The sequence below is a fragment of the Megascapheus bottae genome, chromosome 3 (assembly GCF_031878675.1).
Source record: "Megascapheus bottae isolate mThoBot1 chromosome 3, mThoBot2.hap1, whole genome shotgun sequence".
Classification (NCBI taxonomy): domain Eukaryota; kingdom Metazoa; phylum Chordata; class Mammalia; order Rodentia; family Geomyidae; genus Megascapheus; species Megascapheus bottae.
Window position 1 is genome coordinate 65,038,313 of NC_143511.1, and position 26,314 is coordinate 65,064,626.

The following is a 26,314-nucleotide window of genomic DNA, read 5'->3' on the forward strand; positions in this document are numbered from 1 at the left end:
CATAGAGATAGGCCAACAGGAGAAATTTTGCAGGAAGCATAGAAAAAAAATGGTGAGCAAAATTAACTGTGTTCCCAAATCTTAACTGTGTTCTTTGTTAGAACATTAAGTGCACTCCTAATAGTTTAGGTTTCCAACTCCCTGCATGACTGATGAAGAAACATAATGTGCAGCCATGTGTAGCAAAGGAGGCTGGGGGGGGGGGGGGGGGGAGACATGTCACCTGCTGCCACCTTGTGGCAGAACTGTGTGATAGATAGCCTTGAAGTCAAACACTGGAGCCCTTACACAAATAACAAGTAACTCAGGAAAATTACTTGAAATTTCAGCTTGTTTCCTTCTTATAGAAGGGATTATTGCTATTTGACTTAAGTGATAAGGTTGGAATAAGCAATGACAACTTTAAAAGAAAAGGGAAATGGAACATAAACAAGTGCTAATGCTGTTCTTCAATCTGTGTGAGTAAAAGATTTATCTTACCAGGGTTACTACCTTTTCTCTTTATTAAGGTGATACGTAGATGGGGGGATGCCCAGAAATGAGGAATATGGTCAGTGGGAGAAGTCTCTGCTTCCTTCCTTTTCATCTATTCCATTTTCCCAGTTCTGTAGGGTGAAGATACCTTCAGATAAAGACAAGTTACTGTGAGGTCAGAAGGCTGAGGCTTATAGAAAATATATCACAATTAACTGGAGAATGGACATATACTGTTACGGTTTATTTTATGTGTCAACTTGGCTGGGCCATGGTGGTGTTCAGATATTGTTGAAACATTATTCTGCATGCTTTGTGAAGTATGTTTTGGATTGAAATTAACATTTAAATGAGTGGTGTAAAGCAGTTTGTGGCAAGGACTAATCTAATCTGTGGAAGTTATTAATAGAATAATGTCTGAAACCACTTTCTCCCTGAGGAAGAAGGAACTCTTCCAGACTTCTTTTGAGTGACAATTGCAACTCATTTCTGGGTGTGCTAGCTTATCTGAAAACTTTGAATGTATCAATCTGTGAATTGTATCCTGATGCATTTCCTCCAAGCCTCTCTCTTTCTCCTCTCCATGCATATATGCGTAAATACATATACACACAGATATGTTTACATACACATACACACATCAACATACATATTCTGTTGGTTTTGTACTCTAGAGAATACTGACATACATAAAAAGGCCTGAGATGACTGGGACCTTTGAAAAAGACAATCTCAATGTTAAATAAAGAATGTAACTATCTACATGGTGAGAATTAAGAGTTTCTACAAAGTCCTGGTCTTGTTTAGTAGCTTTTTATAGCACTCTGAAGTGTGCACTGAAGTTAGGGATGACCTAACTCAGTTGATCTGGTTCCCTTTCCCTGAGAGCCTCTTGGTTTTGCCCCCTGTTATGAGTGAGCTATATCAGAAACATACATTTAAAAAATGCTTATTTTCCTCAGTGTCAGAATTTATTGAATAACAACAAATTCACAAACTACATGTGAAGTTCTAGGGATAGGGTACTGAGTTTGTCATCTGTTGATGCTTGATGTAGATACACTGGAGGTCTGATGACACATCTGTGTGTGCTGGTACCAGTGCCACATAAGTCTCCTTTTATATAGTATAGGTGAAAAATCTGACTGGCCTGGTGTATCTGAGAAGTTCATGCCTGATGTTTCTGATATGTTTTGATGTATTTGCCAGCATAATTGTTTACTGGGAAAATTATATATCAATTTGTGCCTCATGGTATGCTGAAAATGGTAGTCATTTACTTGTATAAATAAAATGTAAACTCATCATGCTTTGACATTTATACTCAAGATGGAGTAGCTTAGGTTTGAAACTATTGCTTTACAAAAGAAATTAGTCAAAGCTAAGTACAAAGCTGGGCATGGTGGCTCATGCCTGTGATCCTAGCTACTCTGGAGGCTGAGATCTGAGGATCGTGACTCAAAGCCAGCCTGGGTACTAAAAAGTCTGTGAGACTCTTATCTCCAAATAACCACCAGATAACTGGAAGTAGAGTGGTAGGGAGTAGGGCGGTAGCCTTGAGCTCAGGGATAACACCCAGGCCCAGAGTTCAAGTCCCACGATCTACCCAAAAACATGCTATGTACAATAAAGTCAATGTTTTTGTTTTTAATCTAAAATCTTATGTTCTACCCATCCTGGACACAGGCCTGACTTTCCCTCCTTCCTGCAACCCTGACCTGTGTGTTGATTTCACTCTTAAGAATGGGAGCAAACAGTCTTCATAGTTTCAGGCATTATACCAAAACTCTGGAAGAAAACTACTCAGGCCTAAAATTCCAAGAAATTCACCCCAATTAAACTGAACAACACTGTAGTTGGAACTATTTATATTGAGACAATCCTTGAAGCTTCCTTAAGACCTAACCAAAGGGACTACATGGACACAATAGTATACTTTTTGTTCTATTTTGAACAAAAGAAAGTAAGAAGGGAGTTATGGGTGGTAAATAACCAATAATGCCCACTGGACAGGTACCTAGTATCACTTATTGGTTTACCACAAGGTAGACTACAGGCGATGATATTCAGATAATATATAACTAGTACCAGAACTAGAAAGGAATAGTGGAGATTATAGTATTTGGAAATAACATGATTGATGGATGAAAAAGGAAGTTGCTATTCTTGTCTAAGTAATATGACCATGCAAAAACATAGCCTCAACCTTCCTAGACTGTCAACATTTTTGAGAAATATTAATAACTTAGGCTTTTTAAATGTAAAATATCCTATTTTAAATGTTAACAATCAAGTTAGGGTTTTTGTTTGTAACCATACAAGTGTTCAGTACTGTCCAAAATTAAACACAGCAGGTTTGTTTGCAAAATGCAGTCCATGAATATCTAGTTTACTAATATGAGGCTAGAAGAATGATTTATTGCCATTCAGTTGTTCTGTATGTACAGGGCTTACTAAGGGTAGAGCAACCCAAGGATAGAGATTAGGAAATGAGTGCCATTGTCTTGTACTATAGCTTTTCAACAACTTGTCACCAAATAGTTCTCAGGCTTCTGCCTCATCAAGTGGATTTGAGGCTTCATTTAGAGTCAATTAGTTTTTATATGGACTAGGCAAAATATTTTGGTACCACGTGTCATAGAACCTTTGTCTTCCATTGTTCACCACTTGCATATACAGCTAAGAACTACCAAGTACCCAGCAAATATACCTGCCTTTTTTGGCCTGTTATCTGAGGACATTTGTTAGTTTTTTACCATTTTGATAGGCAGTTTTCTACTTACAGGTTAGCTCAATTACCTTATCATTAAAATCCAGACATTTACTTTAAATGATTTGGAAATGAGTTTATCCATAGCTTAAAAAAAAAGCTCTAAGCTTAATTAGCTTAAAAATAGTGATAGCATTGTGTAGAAACTCACTAGTCATGGATTTGCTTGGCTATCTTTTCCTCCTTAATTTCTAGGCTGCTCTTAAAAGCACCAGAGATGTAGCTGTCAATCTTGCTTTGCAGGTTGCAATCTGAAGGGTAAAGATGAGATGGGATAAGGGCTTTTTGTGTTTTTTTTTTTCCTTACAATTTTGAATTATGAAGGTGATGTACAGAGAGGTGTAAATCAGGTAATTACTACATTTCTTTTTGAACAGTGTCACTCCCTCCTTCATTTTCTCCCAGATTTTTTTTTTCCCACTCCCCGAGCCCCTCCCCCAGAGTTGTATAGTTCATTTCCAAGGTAGAGTTTAGTGAGTATCACTGGTGAATTAGTTCACCTTTTGTGCCACTATTACTGTGCTGGGATAAGGGTTTGGGGGGGGGGGAGGCGGGGAGTCATGGGGCACTGTCCCTGAGCTCTTCAGCTCAAGTCTACCACTCTACCCTTGAGCCAAGCCCCATTTCCCATTTTCTAGAGGTTATTTGGAGATAAAGAGTCTCAGGTCCTTTTGTGCAGCCCGGGCACAAACCTGGCTTTGAACCTTGATCCTCAGATCTCAGCCTCCAGAGTAGCTAGGATTACAGGAGTGAGCCACAGCGCCCGGCTAATAAGGGCTTTTTAAGAAGTGACTGTGCGCCCTAGAGGGACTATAACGTCCCAGATGAATCTAACGTGTGGGCAGCACTAAACACAGTTCTCTGAGGAAAAAAAAAAAATCCACAACACCTAAACCCATGAACTCCCCGGGGTTTCCTTCAGACTCTTAGCATGAAGGGGGCGGCGACACTTTCTCCAGAGGCGTCTCAGCGCCCGGTCTGGCCCGGGACTGACCGGCCCATCCGCCAATCGGCAGTCTAAACGAAACGTTTTAGCTTAATCATCAAACCAAATCGTACTGGTCCATGTCAAGTTCTTTTTCCTTAATTTACGAAGCCAAGGACTCTGGGTCCGGCCTCAGCAAGACTCGGTCACTCTTGGTGGTCTCAGGAAAGCCATGCGGCCGCACACTCCCCTCTATCCATTGCCCAAGCGTGGCTGGAGAACTGACGCTTCCTGCGGTCACACGGCGCTCTCCCTTTGCGTCACTTCCGCCCGGTTGAGTCGCAGTTCACCCGGTAGGGTTGAAGCAACTTCCTTTCTCTTTTCCCTTCTTCCTGTCCTTGGCCCCGCCTCCCGGAAGCCAGGTTCCTCTTTGCGGCGGGTCAGAGGTGAGGGATGGCAGGCCTGGCCTGCGCGGGCGGGCCTAGGTGAGAGATCGTCTCTTGAGTTGGAAGAACGCAGCGCTCACGAGAGCAACGGACGTGAGGAACAGACTGTGGTGTGTCCCGGGCAGTCTCCACCCGCTGCGGATCTGGGGCCCTCCATCCGGGCCCGCGACTGAGGGACGCCGCGGTTCCTCCAGTCAGCTCGGGTCCCCTGTCTTCCCTCTCTCCTCCCCGGCGGGCGGGATCCGATCCGGACCGCGGCCCCCCACACCGCCGCCCCCGGAGCGGAGCTCGGAGCTGAAGCCCAGTGGCCTGTGGTCTCTCAGGGATGGCAGGGCTGCCTCCTCCTGCAGCGATAGTGCTGTAGCATCCATCCGTCCCGCCTCCTTTGAACTCCGAACCCCCGGGGAGTCGTCCGTCAGGTAGGGTCTCGGGTCGTGCAGCAGGCAGAAGGCCTGGGCGAACCCACTCTTTGAAGGCAACACGACCCCTTCACGGGAACCGGCACTTACCTGAGTTCGCCGCCCCCTCCTTCCCCCCCCCCCCCCCGGGCTGCAGAAAGTGATGGGGAGAGGATTTCTGAACAGGAGAGAAACGGGTGCTTGTGAGTTTACGTTTTGGCGGTTTTGCTAAGTTCCTTTTGTAATTATGCCAGCCGTTGCTTTATATTTAATAAGCTTAAGAAGTGTATGCTGTTTTTCTTGGTTTTAGGAGACTCTGAGATAATATTTTCTCGACTCAGTAAGACATTTCCCCAGATCTCTTGTAGCTTTCGAGTCTTCCATACACTTTTAGATTACACTTCTCTCATGACTCAAGCTGTGGCTTTTCTGATTTTTTATTTTTAAGTATATCAGGAAGTAAGGTTCCTCAAATTTATTCATAGTCTTCTTTTATCATTGGCTCACTTTATTTAGACATCTATAGTGATGACAATTCAGTTTTGAGCTGAATCCACAATTTAGGTTTTGATAGTTCAGTTTTGTTATTAATCCACAATGTAGACTTTTTTTCCCCCCTCTTTTTAGGAGGAATTTGGGGATGGTATTGCTTGATGTGGAATTAATGATGAAAGGGTGGGCTAGAAAAATCACTAGTTTTTGTATCGTAGGTGGTCCTTTTTGTTGCTCTCATTGCATATCTTAGTGATTAATTTTAAACCTAATTTTATGTTTTGTCTCCAGGAAGCCGCTGTCACTAAGATGTCGGGGATTGGGAATAAGCGAGCAGCTGGAGAGCCAGGCACATCAGTGCCTCCAGAGAAGAAGACGGCTGTTGAAGATTCCGGGACCACAGTGGAAACCATTAAACTAGGGGGTGTCTCTTCAACGGTAAGAGGAAACAAAGCCATGGAAGGGCACTTTTCCTTTGCCATTTACATCCTGCTGGAACAAGGGGAAGCCATTTGAAAAGTGGGAAGTAGGTGAAAGTAGGTGATAGGTGTCATGATCATTTGTGCAAGAGAGGTAGACTGACGTTTGATCTTTGTTTTCAAGTTGTGTTTATGTGATTTTTGAGAGTCTGGTGCTTGACGTAGCATTGGATATAGTTACTTAGCAGTAGAAATATAAATATAGCAAGTCTGACTCATTTGTGCATGCAGATTTGGCCAAGGGTGGTCAATAAATACATAAATAGCCACAAGGAATTTCAGAAATCTTAGAAAAGAATCCAATTCTCACATGGGTGTTATGTGTCTCTGTTGATTGAGAAGAAGCTCTTAGTTCCACGTTAGTGTCATTTGTGTTTGTTAGGATTCACAGTTTTCTTGTCCTTACTTTTGTGAAAATATAACTTTCTCAAAGCCAGTGGTGCCCTCAAAGGAATAAAGTTAATATACTTAATTTAAGTGATAAAACTCTAGATTTGTTGAAAAAGTGTTGTATCTTTGGTGGGCTGTGGGTGATATGGAATGAATGGATCAGCATCCCTAGGACTATACTTCAAACTCTGTGCATCCTGAGTGCTGTGGTTTTTCCTCAGTGCTCATCTCCTAGCAGCCATATGGATAACAAAGTCCTCTGTATTTGTTTTTTATTCACTGAAAAATTGATGTGAGGTTTTAAGAGACCTATAGCAGAATTGTTTGAGAGTGTTGTGAAGAATGTCAGTCTGGTGTTTGTTGTCTGCTTCATCTCTCCCTAGCTTCATGGCACTGCTTTATTCTTTTTGTGTGCTTCCTTGTCTGTGAAACAAATTTATAGTACATTGTATATAGTATCACATTGGGTTATTGTTAAGATAAAAATGAAGTTCCTGTTAAGGGTTAAAACATTGACTTTGGCACACTGTACTAATGAAAGTTAGATGACTAGGAACTAGATAACATAGAAATAAATAAAATTGACATTGTCTTTTTTTTTTTTTTTTTGCCAATCCTGGGGCTTGAACTCAGGGCCTGGGCATGGGCACTGTCCTTGGACACTTTTTGCTCCAGGCTAGTATTCTGCCACTTGAGTCACAGCGCCACTTCAGGCGTTTTCTCTGTATGTGGTTCTGGGGAATTGAACCCAGGGCTTTGTGTGTGCTAGGCAAGCATGCCACCACTAAGCTATGATCCTTGTCTGTCTGTCTGTCTATCTATCTCATCTTTGTTCTTATGGAAATAACAGTTCCATGAGAGTGTATATACCAAAAGTCCAAGTAATGAATATCTTTGAAACATTAGAAGTTTATAGGTTTTTACCTAGACCAAGATTTCATATTTTGTTACTTGGCCATGGGAATGTGATGTTTATTTTTCATTTGTATTACATATTTTGAGGCTGAAGTTCAGAGAGGTTGACTTTTTTCAGAGTCAGAATAGGAACATTGATAGTACATTGTTGCTGCACTGTTCTTGCTGGACTGTCTAGGCTTCTAGAACTCCATAGTGCTGCCAGAAGTTGATTTCATTTTAGCATTGCCTCATGTGCATCCCAAAGGCAGTTGAATAAGTATTTGTTGAGGATTTTACTTGCTGGATACTATGCTTTATGCTGAAGACACCCTCATAGATGTCAGTCTGTAGGGTGGTACTGACAAGAGAATAGACTGTTACAGTGATATATGCTATTGGTGGAGAAAGATAAGCACATGCTGTAAGGGAAGATCAGCACAAATTCTAGCCTGGAGTTTATCCAGAAAGTCTTGTAGGGGAATAACATGCTGACAGCGTTTGGAAAGTAGACTGTAGAAGAGTAATGGTTGTCATGAATCCAGTTAGCAAAATTGTCCACTTGCACTTTCTCACCTTGTCTCCCTGATAGTGTCCTCTCTCCAAATGTATCCAGTAGTCCTAGCCAGCCATAGGTTGCTCTTGAAGTCAGGAACTTGGAGCTGTGCATCTTGAAGTTGCTATAATAAGTCAGTTGATTCTTGAGATTCCACCGTATGAAGGAGAGCACACTGGCAGTAGGAATGATGCTGTTCACCCCAGCTGCGCTGAAACTTGGCTAGCAGACATGTCACTAAATGCTTGGTTCAGGGGCCTTGGCAGAAGTCACAGTGGCATGACCAGTATGAGGTAGCAACGACAGAACTTGCTCATGCGTTAGATGGAGCATATGGACAGGGTGGAGCACGAAAGGATTTTGGAAATAATGAAGTTTTCTTTTTACTGAACTAGAAATTAGGAGAAGAGCAGATTTTGAAGAGCTGTGGAGGTTAGATCATGAGTTTGTTTTTTAAACTTTCAAGATACTGGACTCTGATTAGTGTGGTAGTGGGATATAATAACCCGCATTCTGAAGAGCGGTCTGGTCTAAAACTGTACATTTCAGAACATCATTTTGTAGGTGATATTTAAATTGGTGAGACTAGGGACTCTCCTTTAAATAATAAACATAGATAAAGGTCTGAGGGCAGAGTTCTGGGACTTGGAGATGAGAAGGGACTAAGTAAAGGAATAAATGAGGGAAGGATAGGCAGAAACCAATGAAGAAGGAAAAGAGGAAAGAGGGTTTCCAGAGGCTGAATGAAGTATTTCAACTTTGAATTTTGGGTTTTTTGATCAGGTGTTGCTGGTGAGTTGAGTAAGGGAAGACTGAAGCTACATTTAGTTCACTCTACAACCAACCAGATCTATGTTGATGGTGGTGGCGGGGCTAGAAGCCTGACTGCAGTGAATTTAAGAGAATATGACTGGGGAGGAATTAAGGAACAGATTGTAGAGACAACACTTTAAGGGACGACTGCTGCCAAGTATAGCAAAGAAGATGAAGCAGTAGCTAGAAAGAAATGTTTTCTTTTTGTTTTTTCTTTTAGATACTTTAGTATTTTTATATGTTTATTGAAATCATTTGATAAGGAAAAATAAGATTGTTCCTACTCTTAACCAGGAGTAGGAACAGCTTATCCATGGTTACAAGAAGGAAGGTAGAAGGACTGGATTCTGAGGTAGGCAGGTTAGTAGCTGTGGCTGTGGAGCTGTGGCTGTGGGAGGTAGGTATGAGTGTTTTCTTCTGAAATCAAAAGAAAGCCTCATCTGAGAGTGAGGATGAGGGAGAAAGTTCATAAGTTTTGGAGGTTTGAAGGGATAGGAGAAAGTATGAAGTAGTCATCTTGAGGAGAGGCTAGACTAGAGAGATGTAGTAGGATTGCTGGGCTGCCCTGGGGCCCATTTGAGTTTGTGAGCATGAGTGCAAAGGAAAACCAATCAGCATGGTGTATTTTTCTAGTCACAGTCAGCTGCGTGTGTAGGTTTAAAGTAGATAGAGTTGGATATTACAGGATTGGAGATTTTATCAGAGAGTTATGAAAAAGCAGGAAGGAGGTTTTATGAGAAGGGTTGATTATAATAGTTGATCACAGAATTGATACTTGATAAAAGTGGTGAGGATGTGAGTGGAATGAAAAGACAGGGAAGGTACAGGACCAAAACATATGGATTCTGAGAGGCTGAAGAATTATTGAAGGTAGGAAACTGCAGAAAGTGAGCTGAAGAAATAGGTGGTATTTATGGAGAATGACCGTGTAGAGGGCCTGGAGGAAGAGATAAGTAGTAACTGAGAATAACTATTAGCTAATGGCAAAGAGATAGGAGGGTAATCATTGATGGGGAGGTCAGTGATATGATTAAAGATGGAGAACAATCATTCCAATGGGTATTGTAAATCATGAATTTTAAAAGAGATATCTTAGTAAGTAACAGTAAGGTAAGTCAACGTAGTGAAATAACCTGGGCTTTTTTTTTTTTTTTTTTTTTGTCTTCTGGCATAAATAAGTCAGCAGAAAGGATAACAGGTGGTATAAGACTAGTGTTTTAAGTTGCAGGACTGAGGAGTTTTTAGGGTGCAGGTGAGATAATGGTTTGGAAGTGGGAAAGGAGGCGGTGTCAGAGAAACAGTTGCTACTGGAGGAGCCAGCATGGGAATTGTTTTCATGTGTATTCAGATAGAGCAAGAAGAGGAAGGCAATGTTGAGAGCAGTGACTAGGGTATCATTTATTATTTTAATAAGCAGTATCAGCTTTTTAATAGGATAACAGCCAATTGTAAGATAGAAAATAAAAGATACGAAATTGGTGGTCTAGTAAATAATTCTTTAAAATATTTATTTCACTCATTCTGAGATAAAATGAGAATGTAAGCCTTTCCACCTGTTGTCTACTTGCCTGTGACATTTCATCTCCCCAGGCCCTCCCCAGCTTGTCTTAGGAAAGGACATAGTCAGAGGTGAGGATCCTGAGAGAGGTGTGGACTTTCTGATGGAGTGAGGTTTTTGTAGAAACACGGGATTCTGAGCAGAATTTGAGGTTTTAAGAAGTGTGCATGTGTCAGTGTATAATAGGTGAGAGAGGCAAGGAGTTGAAAAGATTCCTATCTGATAGTTTGTGTTTTCTTGTTATAGTAGGAAGTAGAGCAATCTGTTGAATGTGAGGAGAGAAAGGGCAGGACGTGGTAGAGTTTGACATTGCTTTGATAGAGAGTGAGTGCTGACTTGTTAAATATTTCTGGATAAGTTATGAGATCTGTTGACTTCAGGAACTTGAACTCTGGGCCTGGGTGCTGTCCCTGAGCTCTTCAGCTCAAGGCTTGCACTCTACCACTTTGAGCCACAGTGACATATCCAATTCTCTGGTAGTTAATTGGAGATAAGTGTCTCATTAATTTTCCTGCCTGAACTGGCTTTGAACTGCAATCCTCAGAACTCAGCCTTCTGAGTAGTTAGGATTATAAGTGTGAGCTGCTTAATGACTTTCTTTGTGTAGAATTCTTAGCATAGTGGTATAGGAAGGGAAAAGCTAAGTGTATGGATTAATTCAACTGGGGTTTGTTCAGAGAGAGAGAACAGAAAGATGAAGGGCAGAAAATTGAAGAGACTAACAAATGTTTGAAGAAATAGTGTACGGTGAAAATATGGAAGGTAGTGAAAATGGATTTAAAAAGGAGTAAAAAAAATGAGACTAGAGCTTTAAATGACATGAAAGGATTACTTCAGTGATATAGGAGCATGAAAATATCTGGAAAGATTTTATTTCTTTATTTTTTATTGAGGGTATATGAATATAGAATTCAAGGTTTTAAATGGAGCTGAATTCCAGATAATGTCTGCAAGGCTATATATGAAATGCATGGCTGAAGCAATGGAAAGGATGGTCATTTAGTGTTTGGGAGTTCAAATTACTGGAGGGCTACATAGATATTAGAGGATTAGATGGTTTGTCTGCACACATACACACAGACACACACACACACACACACACACACACACTCATGTGACTAGGGAAATGAGTGTATTTGTGTGTCATTCTTTCCTCATACCACTGGGCACCCATTTCTTCATTTAAATTTTTGTTTTCTTTTTGGCGGTCTTATGCTTGCTATGGCATACACTCACTATATCCTTAGTTCTCCTACTTTGATGTAGTTATTTGTTGTATGATTTCCTTTTAAATAAACAGCTTTGTTGATAGGGGATACTGAGAATCGATATGATCGTTTCCAGTTTTACAGCTCATTTGTCTAGTTTCTTTGTGGAGACTAATATCAGTGGTTTCCTGGGGCAGGAGGAGTTAGACATTCGAACACTGCAAACCAAGAATCGCAAGCTAGCGGAAATGCTGGACCAACGGCAGGCCATTGAAGATGAGCTTCGTGAGCACATTGAAAAGCTGGAGCGGCGACAGGCCACTGACGATGCTTCCCTGCTGATTGTCAACCGGTACTGGAGCCAGGTGGTCAACTTGTTTATTCACTCAGATTTGTCTGGGCATTTTAGTTCTTAGTATTCTTCTCCTTTCTAAAGTTACATCTTTTTTTTTTTAACCCTCCCCCCCCAATTGTATGTCTTCCAGTTTGATGAAAACATCCGTATCATCCTTAAACGTTACGATCTGGAACAGGGCTTGGGAGACCTACTTACAGAAAGGAAAGCTCTGGTGGTGCCTGAACCAGAGCCTGACTCTGACAGCAATCAGGAACGCAAAGATGACCGAGAGAGAGGTGAGTTTGTGAGGGATTCTGGCACTACATATTAATCTGGGTTTTCTGTCATTAAGCTCTGCTTTGAAGCTCTCCCTTTAAAGGCAAAAAAAAAAAAGTGTATTTTGGTATTTCTAGTTGTATAATTTCAATGGCTTCTTTTTTTTCCTCCTTACTTCCTCAGGGGAAGGGCAAGAACCAGCTTTCTCTTTCCTTGCTACTTTGGCCAGCAGTTCCAGTGAAGAGATGGAGTCTCAGCTACAGGAGCGTGTGGAGTCTTCCCGCCGAGCTGTGTCCCAGATTGTGACTGTCTATGATAAGTTACAAGAAAAAGTGGAACTTTTATCCCGGAAGCTAAACAGCGGAGGTGAGGCAAAGACCTATGCACTGAAAGCATGTGGAAAGACAATCCATCTTTTTGGAGATTGGGGAATAGATCACTGGTAGAATTAAGTACATATGAGGTCCTGGTTCAATCTTCAGCACTAAGAAGAGAAGAACTTTTAGGCTTTGCCCATGGAGATTGTCATTATGTAGGTGTGGGCTTCACAGGACTGCCTATTTTAAGAGTTCCACAAGTGCATTGGTGGCTCACACCTGTAATCCTGGCTCCTCAGGAGAGTGAAATCCAAGGATGGCAGTTCTAGCTCAGCTTGAGCAGAAAGTCCATTGAAACTCTTTTCTTTAGTTAAACACCAAAGATTGGAAGTTGAGGTCTGGCTCAAGGAGCACGCAGTGCTAGCCTTGAGCAATAAAGCTCAAGGATAACACCCAGGCCTCATATGAGGTCAGGCCCAAGGACACGTAGTGTGCTCACACTGGTGAGCAAGCTCAGATTGAAAACCATGGAAACCCACCACGCCACCAACTTGTTCCATATTATTCTATAAATGGTGACAGTAGGTGATGTGAGAGATTTTTTTCTAGTAACTCTAAAAGGTGAAACGTATCAGTATCTGCTTTTATTAGTGACATTTATATTGGGCTATAGTGGTTGTGATCTCATTTTAAACACGTGAACTTGATGTAATAAATTCTAGGCATACCTACATCTTTTGTAAGTAGTGGTGTATGTTTGGTTTTTGAGCTTCAGGAGTGCCCTTAGCATAGATTCTGAGCCTAGTACCCAGTCCTTGAGTGTGTCATCTGTCCCAGGAGATGATAGAAAGTACTGCTTGAAGTTCTGAGGAAAATGAAGTGAGGTAGCATGTCAGTGATGGGATGCATGGTTTTAAGATCTGGCATGATAGATACTAAATTAAAATGTAGTTCTTCTTCCCCAGATAACCTGATAGTGGAGGAAGCAGTGCAGGAGTTGAACTCTTTCCTTGCACAAGAGAACATGAGGCTGCAGGAACTGACAGACTTGCTCCAGGAGAAGCACCACACCATGTCTCAGGAGGTACTTGGCTGGAATGGAGGGATTGGTGTTCGAATGGCCCTGGCAGACACTGACTCAGATTCTGAGTGCTTCCGTGGACTGATGAGATAGAATCTCGCTATATGCTTGGTCACGCTGGTCTCAGAACAAAATCTTCTCATCTCCTACTCTCAACATAGCTTGGATCACAGGAGTGCACCACCATACCTTTTCCTAGTTCCTGCCTCTTGATGGGAAGACTGCCAGAGGATTTAGAGGACATGTTTGCAAACCAATCATTTAATCATGTGGTTAGGTTGATGTGAAAGTTTTTGTAATTAAAAATACGAATAGCATTAGCTGGTTTATAGTTCCTAAATAAATAGGGAAGTGGTACTTTTCAGAAGTAGAAAATGTTTTTAGTATCACTGGATGTTGGTGGCTCATACTGTAATCCTCGCTATTCGTGGAGTTAAGGAGGATTGAGTTTCAAAGCTAGCCTGAGCAGAAAAGCCTATGAGAGCTCCAATTAACAAGTAAAAAGCCAGAAGTGGAAGTGTGGCTCAAACGATAGCGTTCCAGCCTTGAGCACAAAAGCGAAGTAAAAGCGTAAGGCCCTGAGCTCAAACTCCAGAACTGGCGTTTATATAGTTTTCATAATTGTAAATGACTTAAAAGTTTTGAAATGAATCTGTGGTTTTTATTTTACATTCATGTTGAGTAATCTAACACATAAGTGAGGCTTAATTTTGTGGTCTTTGTAACTTAAGCATGTGAAGTAAGGCATTCCTTTTTAAACTCAGTTTTATTTTGTTATGGGATGTAGTTCTCCAAGCTGCAAAGTAAAGTGGAGACGGCTGAGTCACGAGTGTCTGTCCTGGAGTCCCTGATTGATGACCTGCAGTGGGATATTGACAAAATTCGAAAGAGGGAACAGCGACTCAACAGACACTTAGCAGAAGTCCTAGAACGGGTCAGTGCTGTTTTATTATAGCCTGGAGACTAGAATCATGTTAAGGAGTCTTCTCAGAAAAGGTCCACGTGGAAAGTGGTGTTTGGGTTTGGAAACTGATCCTTTGAAAGTATATTGTTCATCAGACTGAATCCTGAGGTCTCTCACCAAAGACTCTTTGTCTTCTCTGTAGGTGAACTCTAAAGGGTATAAGGTGTATGGAGCGGGAAGCAGTCTCTATGGTGGCACAATCACTATCAATGCCCGGAAGGTAAAGTCAGGGACTCACTCAAGGCAAATATTTGAATGGCACCAGGCTTGGGACTTGTGTTGATTCACCAGTGACAACATGGGGCTTGCTAGAGAGTGGACCAGTGACTAGGGAACCTTAGAAGTGGAAGCAACATACATTTTCTTTTTCTTTCTTTCCATTCATTGTTCTTTCCCTCCAGTTTGAGGAAATGAATGCAGAGCTTGAGGAGAACAAAGAGCTGGCTCAGAACCGTCACTGTGAGTTGGAGAAACTCCGACAAGACTTTGAGGAGGTCACTACACAGAATGAAAAGTTAAAGGTAGGAGGCACCTATCTTTCTTAATTTGCTCCTAGGTAAATAAATAGGAATAAGGATGTTTGAACTGTAAAAACAAAAACAACCTAAGTTAATCAAGTAAAGTATTTGAGCAGTTAAAGCAAACAGTTGCTTAGGATAAACGTAGCTATTTGTGCTACCATGTCTGAAGTACTTTCTCTGATTGTTAATAAAGAGAAATTAGTAACAGTGGTCTCCATTTGTGTTCATAAAATTAATCATCCAGATTATTTTGTAGAGCTCTCCAAATTACCCTTCTGATGTCTTTAGCTCTTGGTTGAAACAGTATGAAACACTGAAAAGTTAGTTGTGGGAAGTCTCCTTTAGTTGGAGATGGATAATACATAGAGGAGTGGGGCTATGTAGATGTGATAATCTTCACCATCATTGTTTCAAGTGTGCAGGACATTGTGTGTTCAAGATTTTATTTACTGTATGTCTAGATTTTGCTTCCCATTTGGCTTTTACTTTGGGCCTTCCTAAGGTGGAATTACGGAGTGCAGTGGAAGAAGTGGTTAAAGAAACTCCAGAGTACCGCTGCATGCAGTCACAGTTTTCTGTGCTATACAATGAGAGTCTTCAGTTGAAAGCACACTTGGATGAGGCTCGAACCCTGCTTCATGGCACACGGGGGACCCACCAGCGCCAGGTTGAACTCATTGAGGTAACAGCCTTACTTTGATTTTGTTGTTGTTGTTGTTGTGTGTGTGTGTGTCCCTTGCATTTCAGATTTAGGAGGCAGAATGAGAATAATAGAATAGAATAGTATTTCTGCATTTTAACAAGAATATTTTATGGGTTCCTTTTTCTGTTTGTAGCGAGATGAGGTTAGTCTTCATAAGAAGCTGAGAACCGAGGTGATCCAGCTAGAAGATACGTTGGCTCAGGTGCGCAAAGAGTATGAAATGCTGAGGATAGAATTTGAGCAAACTCTTGCTGCCAATGAACAAGCAGGTACAGTTATCCTCATCCACCCTGCAGTATGTCTGCTTTCCCTCCAAGTTGCAGCCTCATTCCCAGGATTTGTCATAGGCTCAGGGTCCCAGAAATAAAGTCGTATACTTCATTTTGTTCCACAGGGAAGGCATTTGTTTTTTAGATCAAATTGACCACTTTTAAATGCTCATCTTCTGAGAAAGAGTATTTCTTTTTTCCTTCCTCTCTCCCTCCCTCCCTCCCTCCACCCCTCTTTCTTTTTTCCTTCCTCTCTCCCTCCCTCCCTCCCTCCCTCCACCCTTCTTTCTCTCTCTCTCTCTCTCTCTCTCTCTCTCTCTCTCTCTCTCTCTCTCTCTCTCTCTCCTCCCCTCCCCTCCCCTCCCCTCCCCTCCCCTCCCCTCCCCTCCTCTCCTCTCCCCTCCTCTCCTCTCTCGTCAGTTTTGGTATGTGAACTCAGGGCCTGAAAACTGTCCTTAAGAGCTCTACATTTGAGCCACCACACCACTTTTGGCTTTTTGTATGTATGTGTACCGAGGACTCCAACCTGGTCTTGGCGCATGTTAGGCAAGTACTCCCAGCCCCTGAGAAAGAATTTTTCTTCTGGTAACTCCCCCTGGTTCTTCATGTGTTCTGTGCCCTTTCCCTTTTTGACTTTGCCCTGGTCCCAGTTCCTTTTAACATTTCTTTTGTTGTATTTAAGGTCCTATAAACCGGGAGATGCGCCACCTCATCAGTAGCCTCCAGAATCACAATCACCAGCTGAAAGGGGAGGTCCTAAGGTATAAGCGAAAACTGAGAGAAGCCCAGTCAGACCTGAACAAGGTAATGAGGAGAGTAGAGCAGTTTTGAAGTCTGTGAGGCTGTTTTTAAGTGAGGGAAGCAATGCAGTTCTCCAAAATGATATATATCTTTCCTTTCTTCTCCCTTCCAGACACGTCTGCGCAGTGGCAGTGCCCTTCTGCAGTCTCAGTCTAGCACTGAGGACCCTAAGGATGAACCTGCAGAGCTGAAACAAGACTCTGAGGATGCATCCAGCCAGTCATCTGCACTAAAGGCATCTCAGGAAGATGTCAGTGAAATTAAGTCCAAACGGGATGAAGAAGAGCGAGAACGAGAAAGGCGGGAGAAAGAAAGGGAGAGAGAAAGAGAAAGAGAGAAGGAAAAGGAAAGAGAACGAGAGAAGCAGAAACTAAAAGAGTCAGAAAAAGAGAGAGATTCTGCTAAGGATAAAGAGAAAGGGAAACATGATGATATCAGGAAAAAGGAAGCAGAAATTATCAAACAACTGAAGATTGAACTTAAGTAAGTACTTTTTGACTGATTGTTTTTGAGTTGACATCATGAATGAAATAATATAGTTGGTGGGGTAGCTCAATTTGGTCATTACAATTTAGCTAATTAAATGGACAATTAATGTGGTTTCTACCTGATCAAATTTGGACATTTGCTTGGCCACTGTGTGCTCTAATTGAGTAGTTCTCAAAAAACTCTATGGTTGTAGCCTTACTCTCAGTTAATTCAAATTAAGAGAAGGTACATTGCATTTACTGAAAATCGTGGGAAATTAATGTCCTTTATTGGATCTGGGCAAATTGCTGGTATCGATGATACTAACTGGAATGTATGTCAGTGAAACTTGAACAGTATCTGATCCATTTGCTTGACAGTTGACTAGTTTGTAAGTATGCTAGATCATGTTAAGATTTCTCAGTAGGGTTATCCTGTGGAAATTCAAACAAATACCTTTGTTGTAACCTCACGAACTGCCTTTCTTTTTATAACAATGATTTCTCTGATAGTGCTGGTTACTCTGGCTCTCCATGTTTTGTAGTTAACTCTTGATGTTTGGGTTTATAAGGGAACACTGTGTTTAAAATACCTGAGCTCAAATGTTTTCAGATGTTTAATAATGTAGCAGGTGAAGCATTCATCTTCATCTGATGTTTACTTACTCACCTGTAAGGTCTGGGATTAGCAGTGTGTTTTAAACTTTCAAATTTGTCCTTCTTGATCTCTTTGAGAAATTGAGGTCTAGAATTAGAATCATTGAATGAGTTGTTACAATATTTCTCTGTATACCTACTTAATCTTCTTTCCTGTGAGTGAGACTGCAGAAAAATACACCTATGTAATAACTGCCATAAACTATATTAGAGAACTGAAGAAAGAAATGATTATACTTAGCTTATTTTTCTGTAGTCTCCAAATATATTTGAGAAGTGCAGAATTTTGTCTTTATAACAGAATATATAAGACAAAATTTACACTATTCTGTGCAGTGAACAGTTCCCTTTTGCTGATGCCTTTTGCTTTCTTATTCCCTCCCTCTGTCACTCTTTCCTAGGAAGGCACAAGAGAGCCAGAAAGAGATGAAACTATTGCTGGATATGTACCGCTCCGCTCCAAAGGAGCAGAGAGACAAAGTGCAGCTGATGGCAGCTGAGAAGAAGTCTAAGGCAGAGGTAGTCTATGTTGTCTGCTATTACTTGTCGTCCTTGTGAGGTTTTCCTTCATACTGCTCACAGATGTAGTCCTTTAAAGTTAGTGTTAAAATTTAGTAACATGAGGTGACTCACGCCTGTCATCCTAGCTACTTAGGAGGCTGAGATCTGAGGATCAAGGTTCAAAGCCTGCCCAGGCACAAAATGAGAAGTGGGGCTGTGGCTTAAGGGTAGGCCTTGGAGCTGAAGAGCTCAGGGACAGGGCCCAGGCCCAGGCCCAGGCTCAGGGGTAGGGTGGTAGCTTTGAGCTGAAGAGCTCAGGGACCACGCCCAGGCTGAGTTTAAGCTCCATGACTCCTCTCCCCCGCCTCCAAAAAAAATATTATTATTTTTTTTTAGTAACATCCTATCCTTTTTTCTTTTGTCAGTCCTGAAACTTGAACTCAGGGCCCGGGCACTGTCCCCGAGCTTCTTTTCCTCAAGGCTAGCACTCTGCCACTTCCAGCACTGTGCCACTTCCAGCTTTTTTTGTTTACGTGGTATTAATTGAACCTATGGCTTCATTGCATGCTAGGCAAGCGTTCTACCATTAAACCTTTTTCCCAGCCCTCAGAGGAATGTTTGACACTTTAAAACTTTCAACTTTTCTTAGGAAGAAAAAAATTGAAATCTAAAGAAGAGTAAAGAATTTTGCTTATTGGAGCATGAGAAATAGGGATATATTAATCTTAAAAACAGTGTTGAAATGTGTACTGTATTATCTATAATTATTGTACATTGATCTTGATGCATAATTTTTTAAGTATTATTTTGATCTTAAGGTCCTCCCTTCCTCTGCACATTATTGATATTTGTGTGTGTATGTGCTGGGGGGTATGGCAGGTGCATGCAGGTGTGTGTGTGTTTGTGTGTGCTGGTGCTAGGACTATCTGCTTAGCTTTTCTACTCTTGACTATTGAGCCACATCTCCACTTTTTGCTTTTTATTAGTTAATTGGAGATGAGTGTCTCATGGACCTGCTTTGAAGCTCAATTCTCAGACGTCAGCCTCCTAAAGAGTTAGGATTATAGGTGCTTGTGCTACAGGAGCTGAGCTCATACTGATTTTTGAAAATGTAGTATAATCTTTATTCTAATATGATTGTTTTTAACTGACAGTTGGAAGACCTAAGGCAAAGACTCAAGGATCTTGAGGATAAGGAGAAGAAAGAGAATAAGAAAATGGCCGATGAAGATGCCTTGAGGAAGATCCGGGCTGTGGAAGAGCAGATAGAATACCTGCAGAAGAAGCTGGCCATGGCCAAGCAGGTGGGCAGACTTGGTGTTTTTGTTCTTTTCTTTTTCTGCCAGTCTTGGGACTTGAGCTCAGGGCCTGGGCACTGTCCTTGGACTTTCTCAAGGATAGAGCTCTACCACTTGAGCCTCAGCACCACTTCCGTTTTTTTTCTGTGTATGTGGTAATGAGGAATTGAACCCGAAAAGGATTTCTTCTTAGTGGAGAGCTGGGCCTGGCAGTGCAGCACAGTTGTTAGGCTAGCTATAATAGAAAACCTTAAACAGGAGATCTCAGCCCAGATCTGTACCAAGGAGGGACATAGCCCTATCTGAAAAAGAGCCTGCACCAAAAAAAGGCCTGGAGATATGGTAGAGTACTTGCCCAGCAAGCTTAAGGCCCTGGGTTCAAAATCTGAAGTGGAAAGGACCCTTCTGTTAATAAAGGTAAAGTATGAAAGAAAGATCTTGAGTTGTAAAAAGAAAAAGGATACAAACAAAAATAACTGCTAGCAAGACTGACATTAAATGATAAAAAGGAAAAAATTACTCTTATTATGGGCGTATATTTCTAATAAATTTGAACTAAACTGGAAACAAATAAAGAAAACTCCCAAATCCTGTAAAAGCTAAGATTAAATATATGAAAAGTTCACAGAAAATAACTCAGATCATTCCTGAACATACCGACAGATAATCCATGTTACTTATAATATGATAAATGTAACTAATGCTATTATTAGTTTGCTGATTGTTATGAAACGTGATGTTTGAAACTTCTAGACACTATAAATTAACTTCAGTATAACTGAATGAATAGGAGAAATACACTGAACTAACGGCTATTTGATCAGATTATTGCTACATTGAAGTATATGTGGTTATTGCTTATTTTAACTGACTTTGAATACAGATCAGCTGAGGTTGCCAGATAGTAGGACTTGTACATTCTCAGAGAATCCAATGATCAAGGGCTTAACAAAGCTTCTTGAACTAATTTTTCACTGAGTTAATTTACTAAATGAGTCACAGGATGGTTTGGTTTCCTGTACTCATTCTTTGGAGTTAGAAGATTCTGCTAATAGCATTCCTCATCTTAGGAGGAAGAAGCTCTCCTCTCCGAGATGGATGTCACTGGCCAGGCTTTTGAAGACATGCAGGAGCAGAATATTCGCCTGATGCAGCAGTTGCGGGAGAAGGACGATGCAAATTTCAAGCTCATGTCAGAGCGCATCAAATCCAATCAGATCCATAAGTTGCTTAAAGAAGAGAAAGAGGAACTAGCAGATCAGGTTTTGACTTTAAAGACTCAGGTAACTGTGATGACTAAAGCTTTCCAATCTTTTGGAGTTGTCTGTTTTCTGTATTAAGATAATGGGCAAGATGATCATTGTGGCCTTTTATTTATTTTTGTGGTAAGAAAAGCACCCTTGTAAACTAAATATCTGTTGTTAGGATTCTAGTAAATGTTTGCTCATGTTTGCAAAGGAATAGCATGTCATTAAAAATACATATGGAGATGGATGTCCATGGTTCATGCTTGTAATCCTAGCTACTCAGGAGGCTGAGGTCTGAGGATTTTGGTTCAGTGTCAGCCCATGCAGGAAAGTGTGTGAGATGCTTATTTCTAATTAAATCACAGAAGAGGCCGGAAATGGCTCTCTGGCTCAAGTGGTAGAGTGCTAGCCTTGAGCAAAAGGAGCTCGGGGACAGCCCCCAGGTCCAGACTTCAAGTCTCAGGACTGGCCAAAAAAAAAAAAAAAGAAAAAAGGTTTGCTATTGTAGAAAATGTCTAAAATATACCAAGTGATTTACTATCCTCTTGCATTAAAATGAGTGTGTGTGAAGGGAGTTCATTTTTAAAATTTCTGGAAAGCTGCAGGGAAACTACAAGCAGCTACCTGATTGTCTTTGGACATTGAGATGAGAATTTTAGGTGAGGGGTTAGAAAGAAGGTGTGTGTTTTCACTTTTTATTTATTTATTTATTTATTTATTTTTATGCCAGTCCTGGGCTTGATCTCAGGGCCTGAGCACTGTCCTTGGGCTTTCCTCAAGATTAGAGCTCTACCACTTTAGCCTCAGCACCACTTCTGGCTTTTTTTAAGCACAGGGCCTGAGGACTGTCCTTGGGTTTTTTTCAAGGCTAGAACTCTATCACTTGAGCCTCAGCACCACTTCTGGCTTTTTCTAAGTATGTGGTACTAAGGAATCAAACCTGGGTCTTTGTGCATGCTAGGCAAGCACTCTACCACTAGGCCAAACTCCTGGCGCCCAGTTCCAGCTTTTCTATGTACATGGTACCAAGGAATTGAACCTGGGTCTTCGTGCATGCTAGGCAAGCACTCTGCCACTAGGCCAAACTCCCAGCCCGTGTTTTCACTTTTTAACTACTTAATATTAACTTTATGTATTTGTTTTTAAGGAAAAGACCACTTATTCCTGTAGCCACTCTGAAAGAAAAACGCTTGGATTATGTTTGAGCTAGAATTTGCATGCTCTAATGGGGGTTGCCAGAGTGTGAGGATTGGTTGTAGAACACACATATCTGTATGTGTAATTTCCTCTATTCCTGGCAGTTCGGAAAAGAATCTTCTCAGTGGTTTCCTAGTCTCTTCAAATTCCTATCAACAGTTTTTACGATAAGTGATGCCTTTAATAATCATAGCCTTTGAAGGGTTTATGGATAAAATCAGTGATAATCGTTTGGATTTCCTAGCATAGCGTATTTTTGTGTGCCTGTGAATTAAAAAAGACATGGCCACTTTTATTTTGCCTTCCTGTTAGTTTTAAAATCTGATTTCTTTTTCCTACAAAGGTGGATGCCCAGTTACAGGTAGTAAGAAAGCTAGAAGAGAAGGAGCACCTGTTGCAGAGCAACATCGGTACGGGGGAGAAGGAGCTGGGTCTCAGGACCCAGGCTTTGGAGATGAACAAGCGCAAGGTACGATGGGATGCCCCGTAACCTTGTAAAGTGTGCTCCGCCTCAAAGAATCCGCAGAGCGAAGGAGGATAAATTTTTGAGGTTCACCTTATTCCTTGAGCTTGGGTTGACGTTTTTTTGTTGAAATGAAAGGCTGATGGATGATTTTATTTGTTCCTTCCATGTAGGCGATGGAAGCAGCTCAGCTTGCTGACGATCTGAAAGCACAGTTGGAATTGGCTCAGAAGAAGCTTCACGATTTTCAGGATGAGATCGTAGAGAACAGTGTCACCAAGGAAAAGGACATGTTCAATTTCAAGCGAGCCCAGGTGAGAGCAGTTGTCTTGGTTTATACTTCACCTTTACATTTCATCAGAGGTCCTATGCGACCTTCAATGTGACCTATGCGATGAACAATGCATGTTATAAATTACGGGACTGGAGGGTCCCATTGGCAAGAGGCTAAGTCTGTTCTCTTCAGTACCTTTTTCCTAGCCTGTCGTAGTGCCCGCTGGCATTAAATAAATTCTTATTGACATTAAATTACTATTTCTTAGTGAGCTGCTTGAATAGCAACGTATGAGCATTAGGTTTCTAGTAGCTCCTAAAATGCCCTTTTTGTCATGTCATCATGATGCCTGTCTTACCCTGTCCATAAAATCAGTACATTATTTTAATCTCAGTGACTTTAAAACTAGTCACCACTGGATAAAGTGGCTTGTCCTCTACATTCTTAGATTATGTTTTCACAAGACTAAATTAACTGGTATACTTTTTTTTCTTTATTAACGTTGATTTTTACATCATATTTTAAATGACAGGTTTAACAAACGAGTGTTCAAGAAGGGAATCTCTACTTACAATCACTGGGACTTAGTATTTAGAACTTAATCAAAATTAGGCTAAGGGTTTGTATGTCATAGAAACATATTAATTTTAGAAAATAAAACATTATGTCTTAGAGTCAGGTTTTTATATCTATATAGTTATGTTTATATTTTCATTACCATGTCCATAGCATTGGGTATGCAGATATTGAGTCCTCGCTCTTGTACTCTTTGGATTTAATAGCTACATATTAAGGATACCATGTGCCTTTTGTTCCTTAGGTCTTTACTTGTCTCACTCAACAAGATTCGCTCTAGATTCATCCATTTCCCTGCGAATGCCATTATTTTATCTTGTCTGTTGGCTATGTAGAATTCCATTGTGCATATATACCACATTTTCTGTATCAATTCATCTGCAGTAGGGCATCTGGATTGTTTCCATTGCCTGGCTATTGTGAATAGTGCAGAGATGAAGATAGCTGAACAGGTGTCCTTATCATATCTTGGATTATGATGTTCAGGGTAGATGCCCAGAAGTGGTATGGTGGGATTGTAGGGAAGGTCTATTTTCAGTTCTTTAAGAAACCTCCACACTGCTTTCCAGAGTGGCTGAACTAGTTTACATTCCCACCAGCAGTGTAGTAGGGTTCCTTTTTCTCCACAACCCCACCAGCATCTGACATTGTCTGAGTTCAAAATCTTGGCCATTCTTGTTGGGGTAAGGTGGTATCTTAGGGTTGTTTTTATTTGCATTTCCTTTATGACCATAGATGATGAACATTTTCTCATATGCTTTTCTGTCATTTTAATCTTTTCTTCTGATAAGTCTCTCTTTAGTTCCCTTGCCTGTTTAGTGAATGGTTTATTGGGTTTGGGAAGGACTAGTTTCTTGAGTTCCCTATAGATACTGGATATTAAGCATTTGTCAGATGTATTGTTGGTGAATATCTTTTCCCAGTTGGTTGCTGTCTCTCTACTTTTGCAACTATGCTTTTATCTGTACAGAAACTTTTTATTTTTAGGTAGTCCCATTTATCGAGTCTTTCTCCAGTCTGTTGTGACCATGGGATTCTGTTCAGGAATCTTTTGCCTGTGCCTATGAGTTCCAGTGTCTCTCCTACTTTATCATGTAGCAGTTTCACGGTTTCCGGTCTGACGTTGAGGTCTTTGATCCACTTTGAGTTAATGCTTGTGCATGGCGAAAGGCTAGGGTCAATTTTTAGTTTTCTGCATGTAGCTGCCCAGTTTTGTCAGCTTAACTGGTATACTTTTAATTTGAGAATGTGATCATGTTTGCCTGTTCTGAAGCAGAAGAAAACATTGTGTCATTTCCAATTCTCTGTTCCTAAAGATAATTGGACGTGAAGGACAGAGGGGCCTTTCCTTCAACAAGAAAGTCCATGTTAGAGGGATGATTTCTCAAATGGCAGGTCTGGGGGAGGGTGTCTAACAGGTCTGCTATGCTGCCACAGGAAGACATCTCTAGACTTCGAAGGAAGTTGGAGACCACAAAGAAGCCAGACAACGTACCCAAGTGTGATGAGATTCTAATGGAGGAGATTAAGGATTATAAGGTCAGAAAGCCTGCCTCATTGATTTCTTTGGGTTGCTTGTTAGGTCTGTTAATAAACAGACTGGGAGAATAAACATTGAACTCTGCCTGGAAGTAGTGAGAGAATGCTTTATTTTAGAGGGCAGAAATGATCATCTTTGTGGTTTTGTTGGTTTTTATGAACTGTCTGTTTGGCCTCTGACTTCTTCCTTTTCTAGGCACGTCTGACCTGCCCATGCTGCAACATGCGTAAAAAGGACGCTGTACTTACCAAGTGTTTTCATGTCTTCTGCTTTGAGTGCGTGAAGACGCGCTACGACACTCGCCAGCGCAAATGTCCCAAGTGTAACGCTGCTTTTGGTGCCAATGATTTCCATCGCATCTACATTGGTTGATCTGTGTTAAGAAGAGGAACTGGCTGGACACGCACTTGTTCATTAACCACCAAACCTCTACCTCTTCTCTCCTTGACAGTTTGTCAGCTCCCTTTCCTCCACAGACTTTATGTCCATGCTCTTCTCTCCAATAGCTAGATGACTTTAGGGGAAAAGACTGGTAAATGCAAGCCTTGGGTTTTAGAATGAATTAGAAACAAGTCTTACTTGTCTTCCCTGCCAGCTGTTTATTTTCTGCTTTAGGACCTTTCAGTATTTTCTTCTTTGGGCCTCTTTTACAATTTTGGATTGTCCATTCTTCCTGAAGAAGAAATGTTGGTATTTTGGCATGGAAAAGGGAACAAAGAGTGGAAACGTGATCTCTTGGGGGAAGGACCTTTTGGAAATAAGCTATCTATGGGCCCAGACTTATTAATTTGGATAGTATACTTTTTCTAAGCTTAGATTATAAAATGGCATAATTGTGCTATTCTTTCCTGGGTGGTTTGAAGCCTTAATGAAATTATATCCAGGAGAGGTCAACTTATTTCCTGTTTACTAGCACAGTAGCTTTTACAGTCAACTGGCTGTTTTGTTAAAGTTATTTAAGTTTTAAATATTCAGCTACTTGAGTCTTTAACTTTCTTGAGGACAAGCTAGTTTAAAACAATGCAGCCCATTTTGTCTTTTAATGAAATCAGAATTGGGAAAAAAAATGAGATATACTGAATATGCCTGGAATACTCTGAGAACTTGAAGCAGAAGGCCTTAGCGAGCTCTGACTTATTGTCATTCTCTTCTCCACAAGGGTTGTTATGATCCCCGTTTTTCCAAAAAATTCTCCTAATAATTTCAGTAAGACTTTATACTCTATAAACTTCGATTAAAGCAAGATTCAGTTTGCTTTCATTTGTGGTTTATTTTTTTGAAACTTAGTATTCAGTGATTTTACATCTGCTGTTAATGAATTCTTTTGAATCAAAGATTAAGAAGCTGGTTATATTAAATAAGTTTTTAGAGTTTTAATTAGTTGGAGTTCTCTCTTAGTTTTACTGAGTTTGTGCTGAGGAG

General features: G+C 40.9%; 2 protein-coding genes across 3 annotated transcripts in view; one reads left to right on the plus strand and one right to left on the minus strand.

Annotated features, from left to right (window-relative positions):
* Pgap4 (post-GPI attachment to proteins GalNAc transferase 4) overlaps positions 1-4,399 on the minus strand; it is a 30,182-nt gene extending 25,783 nt beyond the window's left edge. For both annotated transcript variants that reach the window (XM_090330343.1, XM_090330344.1), the window contains exons 1-3: positions 4,304-4,399; positions 3,396-3,495; positions 481-622 (exon numbers count right to left, since the gene is read on the minus strand). The gene's annotated coding sequence lies outside the window, so the exon portion shown is untranslated. The remainder of the gene's footprint in view (positions 1-480; positions 623-3,395; positions 3,496-4,303) is intronic.
* Positions 4,400-5,780: 1,381 nt separating this feature from the next.
* Positions 5,781-26,152, plus strand: Rnf20 (ring finger protein 20). Its single transcript, XM_090330352.1, has 19 exons — positions 5,781-5,943; positions 11,601-11,768; positions 11,889-12,036; positions 12,200-12,382; positions 13,299-13,417; positions 14,202-14,348; positions 14,521-14,598; positions 14,780-14,899; positions 15,402-15,581; positions 15,736-15,871; positions 16,554-16,675; positions 16,785-17,155; positions 18,198-18,315; positions 19,452-19,601; positions 20,666-20,878; positions 22,383-22,508; positions 22,676-22,816; positions 24,790-24,891; positions 25,088-26,152. The coding sequence occupies exons 1-19, from the start codon at positions 5,782-5,784 to the stop codon at positions 25,262-25,264; spliced, it is 2,961 nt and encodes a 986-aa protein (XP_090186478.1). The 5' UTR covers position 5,781; the 3' UTR covers positions 25,265-26,152.
* Positions 26,153-26,314: the final 162 nt, after the last annotated feature.

Excerpts from the sequence above, each read along its gene's own strand:
- Rnf20 (XM_090330352.1), top strand. The coding sequence starts at position 5,782 with ATGTTTTGTCTCCAGGAAGCCGCTGTCACTAAGATGTCGGGGATTGGG. Across the intron at positions 5,944-11,600 it reads TAGGGGGTGTCTCTTCAACG|GAGGAGTTAGACATTCGAAC; the intron begins GTAAGAGGAAAC and ends TTCCTGGGGCAG. Across the intron at positions 20,879-22,382 it reads TTTTGACTTTAAAGACTCAG|GTGGATGCCCAGTTACAGGT; the intron begins GTAACTGTGATG and ends TTTCCTACAAAG.